This window comes from Carassius carassius, chromosome 11, assembly GCF_963082965.1.
Source record: "Carassius carassius chromosome 11, fCarCar2.1, whole genome shotgun sequence".
NCBI classification, from domain to species: Eukaryota; Metazoa; Chordata; class Actinopteri; order Cypriniformes; family Cyprinidae; genus Carassius; species Carassius carassius.
The window spans coordinates 20,384,094-20,393,869 of record NC_081765.1 but is presented as its reverse complement, the minus strand read 5'-3'; the positions used below and the strand labels follow the sequence as shown (position 1 = coordinate 20,393,869).

The 9,776-nt window shown below is 38.2% G+C and overlaps 1 protein-coding gene across 1 annotated transcript; it reads left to right on the top strand.

Annotated features, from left to right (window-relative positions):
• Positions 1 to 2,120: 2,120 nt before the first annotated feature.
• LOC132152978 (dnaJ homolog subfamily C member 3-like) lies at positions 2,121 to 7,526 on the top strand. Its single transcript, XM_059562033.1, has 12 exons — positions 2,121 to 2,331; positions 2,864 to 2,974; positions 3,187 to 3,311; positions 3,425 to 3,499; positions 4,119 to 4,271; positions 4,820 to 5,001; positions 5,240 to 5,359; positions 5,920 to 6,025; positions 6,128 to 6,248; positions 6,531 to 6,663; positions 6,768 to 6,916; positions 7,023 to 7,526. The coding sequence occupies exons 1-12, from the start codon at positions 2,250 to 2,252 to the stop codon at positions 7,178 to 7,180; spliced, it is 1,515 nt and encodes a 504-aa protein (XP_059418016.1). The 5' UTR covers positions 2,121 to 2,249; the 3' UTR covers positions 7,181 to 7,526.
• Positions 7,527 to 9,776: the final 2,250 nt, after the last annotated feature.

Below are 9,776 nucleotides of genomic sequence, written 5' to 3'. Positions count from 1 at the left end.
ACTAGAAGGTCTGAGAGGAAATCTGCAAATTCTTTTAGGAATTCTGTATACGGCCCTGGTGGTCTATACACAGTAGCCAGAGCAAGAGATACATTAGATTTCTTTTGCATGTCTGACAGTGTAACATTTAGCAGAAGTATTTCAAAAGAGTTAAACCTGTATCCTGTCTTCTGGGTAACATTGAGAATATCACTATATATTGTTGCAACACCTCCGCCACGACCAGTCTGACGGGGCTCATGCTTATAACAGTAGTTTGGTGGAGTAGACTCATTTAGACCAAAATAATCATTTGGTTTTAGCCAGGTTTCAGTCAAGCAGAGTACATCAAAACTATTTTCTGTGATCATTTCATTTACAATAACTGCTTTGGGTGTGAGTGATCTAATATTTATGAGCCCAAACTTTAAAAATTGTTTTTGTTCATTTACTTTACATTTTTCTGGTTTAATTACGATAAGATTTTTTCTAGATCCTACATTATATTTTGACCTCACTATTCGGGGAACAGACACAGTCTTAATAGTTTTTACAGCACAAGTACTTTTATCATTTAAGCGGGTGGAACAAAACTCATCATAATAGTTATTAGAGAATTGTCTTACTAGTCACATGGAGCGAAGTGTCCTGGAGATGTTGTCAGAGAGCAGCTCCGCTCCGATTCTGCTGGGGTGTAATCCATCAGCGCGAAACAGCCTAGGACGCTCCCAGAAAAGATTCCAGTTATTAACAAATAGCAGTTTCTGTTCTTTACACCATGACAACAACCATTCATTTAAAGCAAAAAGTCTACTGAACCTTTCGTGTCCTCGTCGATACGTGGGCAGTGGTCCTGACACGACGATCGTCGCCGCGGGCGTCGTGCTGCGAACCGTCTCGATCAGGCTGCTGAAGTCCCTCTTCAGCGTCTCCGTCTGCCGCAGTGTGGTGTCGTTAACCCCGGCGTGAAGCACGACCGCTCTGGGGCTCTCGTCGACCTTCAGGATCGCGGGTATCTGCGCAGAAACATCGAGAGCACGAGCACCAGGCAAACAATGAGTGTGCACTTTACCTTCAGCTAACGTAGCACTTACGTGTCGGACGATGGAGTCTCCGATGATCACAGCATCGCGTCCTGTCTCGCGGAGGGGAGCGAAGCGGTTCCGGATGGAGATGTCGGAGGCAGGAGGGGGAGAAGTCGTCGCCCGGGACCCGGCTCGCGTCCTCCGCTGTGGATGCACCCAGGGTCCGTGGTGTCCCGGCGTCGCAGTGAAGGACATCTGGGAAGATCGCGTCCTGGGTGCACCGGGCCTGTGCAGAGAAACACACGGAGTAGACGTGGTGGGACTGTTAACAGATCGCTGTATACTTACCCCGGACTTGTGAGCGTCAGCCCGGGATGATTCCAGCGCGGTTCTCCGCTCTCTCAGCTGGGCCTGCCTCACCTCCAGGTCGCGAATCTGCTTTCCCACGGCCTCGAGCTCGAGCTGCACAGAGTAGAGACATTTATCCGCCATTAAAGCAAGTAACAGTGAGTACAGCAGTGGTAATGTGTGTGAATAGAGTATTAGCAATGTTAGCGCAGTTAGCTGCAACCACGCCGCTGATGCTAACGGGCTAAAAGCTAATAGCGGACCCGGGAGATCAAAATAAAACTAGTGATAGCGAGGCGCTCTGATTGTTTTTGTTGTAGAATACAATAGAGGATATATTCACACGTAATATAAACGGAAACGATGATGTATACAATTGATTTTTGAGTTAAAAATAGTCAATGAAAAGAATATAGTGACGGAGCTCAAACGCAGTACAGCCGCCAACAACAAACAGGAAGTGACGTCTTGATTGAACATCAATATATACCTATATATATATATATATATATATATATATATATACACATACATATACATAATTAAGAGTCATGCTGAGAATACGTGCCTAAATGTATCAAGTTACAGACCAATATCCTCTGAAAAAGTTGACAAATGCAGTTCTACATAAAACTGTATCTACATTAAACTGTACCCCCTCTAAATGCGTGCGCTCACTGTCGCGCAAGCGCAAATGGAACCAAAATAATGATGCCGTGGCTAGCCTGCGTTTAGCGCGCGATGGGCGGGGTTTAGTGAAATATCAGCCAATCAGAGGGACCCACGACCAGTGGGCAAGATGTCCGATGGCCTGACAGCTACAGTATGCGAATGTCCATCGTGTCTACTGGAACTTCAAACATTGAATCAGTGATTTGACGGAGGAAGGAAGTAAACATGGTTAACATAAGCCCAGTGGCACACAGAGTACTAAGCTACGTTCCCTTTTTACTAGTTTTGATTGATCTTCGATACGAAGGTAAGTGGTCAGGTAACCAGGTTTGTAGTAAACTAACGTTATATGTTCACTTTCATGAAAGCAAAGCAAAGTCAGTGAGAGATGAAATATCCTAGCTGTTTAGATGTCTAGTATGGAGAACTTTTATATTATTCCAGAAACACGCTGCTGAGGACCCAGTTATGTCAAGCATTTAAATCTTAATGATGATGATGATTATTATTATTATATTTTATTTGTGTTGTTGTTTCGTCTATAGTATGTTTTTTTTTCTATTGTACTGCTCTAAAGGAATACTGTGATTCCACTGCGACATGTATGTTGTCACAAGTTGTCACTGTTTCACTTCACTAAAATGCTTACACAGTTAGTCTACTCGACTCTAGTGAACACGTTTGTACTAATAAACGTTTGAGGCTTAATGTCATTGCCATATTAACTGTACTCTACTGTCTACTACTGAATACATGATGCAGGTACTGCATGTATATTTTATTGCACTGAGTTGTTCATCTTAGACTTCACACTTATTTGAATTTCACACGTATTGCAGGAGTAAATGGTGAGAAGCCTGGTGGTGTTGAGAATCATCTGGAGATGGGGAAGAAGCTTCTGGCCGCAGGACAGCTGGCAGATGCTCTCTCTCACTTCCACGCTGCTGTTGGTGAGTACTGGATCTTTTTACACGACAACATAAATGAAATCTTGTGTGTAATGTGTTCTTTTCCACAGAAAGCAGTTTTTATGTAAGTAGAATGTCTTGATTTAATCTTTATAAATAAATATGTATAAATATATCAATATTATATATGATACCTTTAAAATATTTTCTAAATATGCATACACACACACTTTTTGTTTATTTATTATTATCAGATGGTGACCCCAAAAATTACATGGCATACTATAGAAGAGCAACTGTGTACCTTGCCATGGGAAAGTCCAAATCTGCATTACCAGACCTCAGCAAAGTCATTGAACTTAAACCGGACTTCACATCGGTGGGTTCTCGCAATCAGAATCATCTCACACTTTATAATATGTACAATGTTTTACAATGATTTACCAAAACCTGTTAACCAGAAATGAACCAGTGTTTCTACTTAATCCACAGGCGAGGCTTCAGAGAGGAAACCTACTGCTGAAACATGGCAAACTTGATGAAGCAGAAAGCGATTTCAAAAAAGTGGTGCGTAACATTTAATTAGCAATAGGGATTTGCCGCCTTTAACTTGTATAATAACAAACATTGAATTAAACTTTTATATGTGTATATATATACACACTTTTATATACATGTATAATATGATCTTTTCTGTAATTTTTACAGTGTAGTCCATTTTGCTGTAGCTTATGGTTTAATATTTGTAAAACTACAGTAAAAGTGGTTCTTTGAAAAAATAAAATGCAAACAAGGTCAGTATATGTTGAACACAATGCTAAAATACAGTTTATTTGTATTGGCCTCAAGTTTTCTGATTAGTGCACACCTAAGAAAAAAAAAGCATGCCCACATATGTGCTGAGATGACATTCTTTGTTCATCTTTAAAAATTCTGAACAAATGACAGTGCTCTTTATATCACATATTAATATTTAAATGGTATCAAAATGAAACCATATTTAATTAATTCTCCTTGAAGTTTCCTCATCCTTCTGCAGAGTATTCTTAGTTGGGTCAGTCGGGTATATTTCAAGTCTCAGTATACCAAAGACTTCATTTAAACTGCACACTTCAACTTTTCTGCTGTTTTTACATTTGCTGTCTCTTCATTGTCTTAAGGATGACACAGTTGTTTTGTCTTCCAGCTCAAGTCTAACCCTAGCAGCAGGGAAGAGCAGGAGGCACAGAGCCAGCTGAAGAAATCTGATGAGATTCAGAGACTGGTGGCTCAGGCACAGAGCGATTTCAAGCGCAGAGATCACGGCTCAGCCGCTTCGCATCTGGACATCATCATTGATGTGAGTTAACCAGGATCAGGGTTATTATTGTTAACTAAACCTAAAACTAAAACCATGAAAATAAACATTAACTTACATAAAACATTAAAAAATATATTATTTTATTTCAGATAGATTCCAAGGCAACACTTCTTAATTTGTTAAGTCCATCTATCTATCTATCTGTCCGTCTGTCCGTCCGTCTGTCATCTTTAAGATAAAAATAACAGCCAATTAAAAAATAGAATATTTTTCAAAATGTGAACAAAACTATAATAGTAGCACTAAAATAACTAAATACTAAAATGCTAAAATAACATGATGTATTTCCCTTTATTAAATCAAAAGTTTGAACGGACCTTAGAGGTTCCTGTTTACTGCAGGTGATCCGCCCTGGTTTTGTCCTGGTGCAGAAAAGGATTGTTTGTGTTCAGTAAAGAGCACTCTTTGTTCAGGAAATTCACGTCTGCTCTGTAGGACCAGAACAAATATCATGTTAATTGCATATAGTAAGGTATTATTTAAATCCAGTTTGTCAAGTCCTTTTGATTTACTTGTCATCTTCTCAGACGTGTGTTTGGGATGCAGACTCCAGAGAGATGCGGGCAGAGTGTTTCATTCAGCTGGGTGAAATGGGCAAAGCCATCAGTGACCTCAAGGCCACTTCAAAACTGAAAAGTGATAACACTCAGGCTTTCTACAAGCTCAGCACCATCTATTACAACTTGGGAGACCATGAGATGTCCCTCAAGTAAGGCAACATGTGGTTATTAATGCAATAAGTCTGGGAGTTTGGTGTTTATGTATGCTACAAAAGCATTCTAAGCCTACTGGTGTATTGCACTATATAGGCCTCAACTCTATACTGCCTATAGGTTTTAATAATAGTATGTAAAATTAAATGCAATATGCAAAGATAAATTTACAAGCAATGTCCACACTATGATGCATGTCCAAAGTTTTTTTTTTTTGTTTGTGTGTATGTGCAGTGAGGTGAGGGAGTGTCTGAAACTGGATCCGGATCATAAGCAGTGCTTCAGCCACTACAAACAAGTTAAGAAGCTCAACAAACAGATCCAAGCTGCCGAGGAACTGATCCAGCAGGAGAAGTATGCTGTATTATTGCTGTATTTTGTAAATGATGATAATAATAATTATAATAATGTACAACATGGTATACAAAACATTTATACAAATATAACATCAATTATAATTATAATAATACTATTGTGATATATAATATTACATACTGTATATACTACCATTCAGTTTGGGGTCTGTAATAAAAAAATAAAATAAAACATCATTAGACTTTTATGCTCACCAAGGCTGCATTTATTTGATTATGAAATATTACAATTTAAAATGACAAATTTCTATTTTCCTATATTTTAAAATGTAATTCATTCCTGTGATGGCAAAGATGAATTTTCAGCAATCATTTCAGTTTTCACTTTCCAGTGTCGCATGATCCTTCAGAAATCATTCTGATATACAGATTTTTTTCAGGAATCTTTGATTAATAGACAGGGCAGCTTAAAAGAACAGCATTTATTTGAAATAGGATATTCTTTACTCCCACAAATGCCTCCTGGCTGAATACAAGTATTTATTTAATTAAAAATTGACCGTTATTTCAGACTAAATGACTGTTTTACTAAATCCACAGGTACAGCGATGCAGTTAGTAAATATGAGTCTTTTATGAAGACTGAACCAAATGTTCCTCAGTTCATACTAAATGCCAAAGAACGCATGTGCCACTGTTTGTCAAAGGTGAGACTGAGCTGCTTGACCACAAGGTGTCAACATCCACCAAAGCATACACTGCACCTGTGTTTAACTGATGTGAGTGAATGTTTTGGTCTTGTTCCTCAGGACCAACAACCTGCCAAAGCCATCTCAGTGTGCAGTGAAGTTCTGAAAGCAGACCCTCAGAATGTGAATGCTTTAAAAGACAGAGCAGAGGCCTACCTCCAGGATGACCAATATGAAGAAGGTAGAGATAGATACATGGACACTTTTTTTCGAAGTTGAACAATTGTAACTGTTTTTCTGTACATATTTTAGTATCCCCTTAAAAATAAGGTGCAGGCTAAGACACAGATCTGTAATTTCCTATGAAAGACCTTTGGGAAAAAGGTTTTGTTTTTCACGTTCAGCAGTACTTTTGTACTCCGCTGTTTTAAAGATGGAGCAAAATGGCTACTTTTAACGCTCTTTCCTCATGATTGCTCTTGAAATGATGAAGTGGAGTGACAGAAATGTGTTCTTTTTGCAGCCATTAAGGACTTTGAGAGTGCTAAAGAACATAGCGAGAATGACCGGCAGATCAAGGAGGGCCTAGAAAGAGCACAGCGGCTCCTCAAACAGTCCCAGAAGAGAGATTACTACAAGATCCTGGGTGTAAAGAGGTTAGAAAACACAGACATCAACTCTCTATCATCTGTTAATCGATGCAGAGGCCCAATACTCATTAAAGTAAGCAAACACTCTTATTTAACTGCTGTGGTTGCAGAACCGCCCAAAAGAAAGAGATCCTGAAAGCATACAGAAAGCTGGCGCAGCAGTGGCATCCAGACAATTTCCAGGATGCAGAAGAAAAGAAAAAGGCAGAGAAGAAGTTCATAGACATCGCTCAAGCCAAAGAAGTTCTGACCGACCCAGGTATATTTTAGTGCCCTATCTGGTTTAAGCCAGCAGCTTCACCCTGTTTGTTTGGTGAAGGTTCTGTGATCACTTAATTTGGTCCCGTTCTTCTGTTTGACTGCAGAGATGAGGAGTAAGTTTGACCAGGGCGAGGACCCCATGGATCCAGAGAGTCAGCAGGGTGGGGGACATCACCACCACTTCCACGGTGGCTGGGACAACTTCCAGGGGTTCAATCCTTTTGGTTCTGGACCTTTTAATTTCAAATTCAATTTCAACTGAGGATCGGCTGAGTAGACCTAGGGCCTGGATATGTGCTGGAGTAAGGACCTGGCACCTTCTGAACCCGCCCACAGGCACGGTTCTGACATGACAAGCGCCTTGAAACACACATCTCACGCTGTCAAGTGACCCCGCCTGCTAACCATCTTTCTTTGAAGCAGCTGCTATACTTTCAGGGATCTTGCAATCGGGAGCGCAAGACGGTTAGCAAAGTAACATCAGTTAGCTTTGACCGTTTAACTCCTGAGAATAATATGTACATAGAAAACAAAACTATTTTTCTATGAATCAAACAATGCTGTAAATAATAAAATCAAGAGATATGAATGCTTATTTAATCTAAAAAGGACTTTTTGGTCTGTTTTTACTGAAAGTCTATGTCTGAAGAGCAAAGAGTCATTTACATTAATCAAATTAATTGTATGTGCAATCAAACTCTTTAAAAAAACAAGTTAACAAAGAAAGAATGAATTTAAAACACCCAGTATATCATGAACGACTTGAATCCCCTTTCAGAATAGAAATATGACTTTATTCCTGAGAAAATCCACATCTTTGAACATCAAGGCATAGAAAAAAAATTTGTACATAGTCATCGATGTTATAGAAATAAAACCGAGAATGTAAAAGATCTGTCTCAATAACTGGGATACAGATTTTTTTGAATGGATCTGCAGAGCTGACAACCTGACAGCAATGAACATGGGGATTAGATTTTCCCCTCGTAATAGTCTACAATTGTATACTGTATGTTTTAGAGCTCTACTTGGTAGTGTTCAGTCTTTCAACATATTGAGGCGATTTAAAAGTGAATTTATTAGTGAGACCTTTGAAATCATAGATACCTTACATCTGCAAACACTGACAGTTAAAATATGACAACAGAATATTTACTGTAACTGTTACAAAAAAGGCCAGTATGAACATTTATAGTCTCCTCTGGAGGAATGTACACTATTGATGTGTGTCTTTTATAAATATACACCAGAACCATTGCAAGTTCATAAACTGGCTAAAAATATCAGATAACACTGCAACTCTAAAAATTGTGGTGGCAAACATTTCCTTCAACCTATTCCATCAGTGCTTAAGTGGCCTTATTTAATTTGAGTGAAATCTGCCAATGCCGTTCATCTGTAACAGCGCTTGATGTCAACACATTCATGACTTCTGAGTCACAAAACACATTTGTACAACATAATTCCACTTTCATTGTGCTGCTGGCACAGAAAGTTCAGTTATGTCACATGTAAGAATAGACGGCAAAACAAAAAGCATACATTAAATGAGCTCAAACTGGTTACTAGTTTAGACCCACCAGTTAAGAGCAGGCACTTTCACTGATAATTAAAAAAAATGTTTTCAACATTGATAATAATAAGAAATGTTTCTCAAGCATCAAACCATTTTCTTTCTGATTAAAATACAAGAGTTTTTTAAATTGTAATATTTCACACTATTACGGTTTTTACTGTATTTTGATAAAATATAGAGACTTCAATTTCAAACTTCTAAACAGCAGTGTATATTAAGAATAAATGAACATTCACACACCACATTACATCATCATATCATCAGATTTATATAAAAAATGTGTTCATGATGCACAGTAAAGTAGCAGCAACTGTGTTAGTCCCCAATGACAATCTTCATTGCTAATGTACAAGTCAGGGAAGAAGGCTAATGACAAACAATGGCTAAATACACTAGATCAATTGTGTTTGACTTGAGACTGGTCAGCTGATCAATATATATATATATATAAACTAACTAAAATGGGCTGAACTTTTTTTCAGACTGTAGCACTAGACAATTGCTCCCCTATATAATGTTTGAGTAAAACAATTAAAAAACCCACACAACACTGGAGTAAGACTTTCACAGCTACATTTAGTATACATGAATAAGGCAGGAGTGCTGGATGGAATGCAGAGGTCAGCACTGTGCTGTGAGCTGCAGCCCTCACAGCCATCTCTAATGAGACGTTTCCCTTTCCACCTCCCAGAAGCAGCCGGCAGGGAGGACAAGGGTGTAAATGAGACTGCTATTTTTGTCACTCTATGTATGTGCATTAGTCATAGTGTGAATGAAGAAATCTGGTTATGATCAGACTACAGGCATTTTAAGCGGATTTCACCTCACATAACATCTACTCAAAGTGCTCTTTTGTGAAATGAAACATATCGGTGCAGTTATAATCATTGCCAAATACATTATGTGGGTTATTACTGGAGGATATAAAATATCTCAAATCTAACATTTATCAGTAACACTGTGCAATAAGCTTTTGTTAATTAACAAAACGAACTGCATCTGTTAACATAAACTACTAGTGAATAATACTTATAATATCTTAGTTCATGTTAATTTGTTTAATATATTTGCTAATGCTTTACCTCATTTAAAAAAAATGAGAAATTATTGTAAAACTGTCCCCTTGGAATTATAAGGTTCTATCTGACATTTTTGTCAAAATTGAGTTATTCACATATTCCATCTCAACGTATTTACATTATGTGATAGAATTTTTTAAAGGTTGTGTACATTATAGGACTTTTTATAAAAAAACAAGGTTGAAAAATTTCCCTGAAATGCA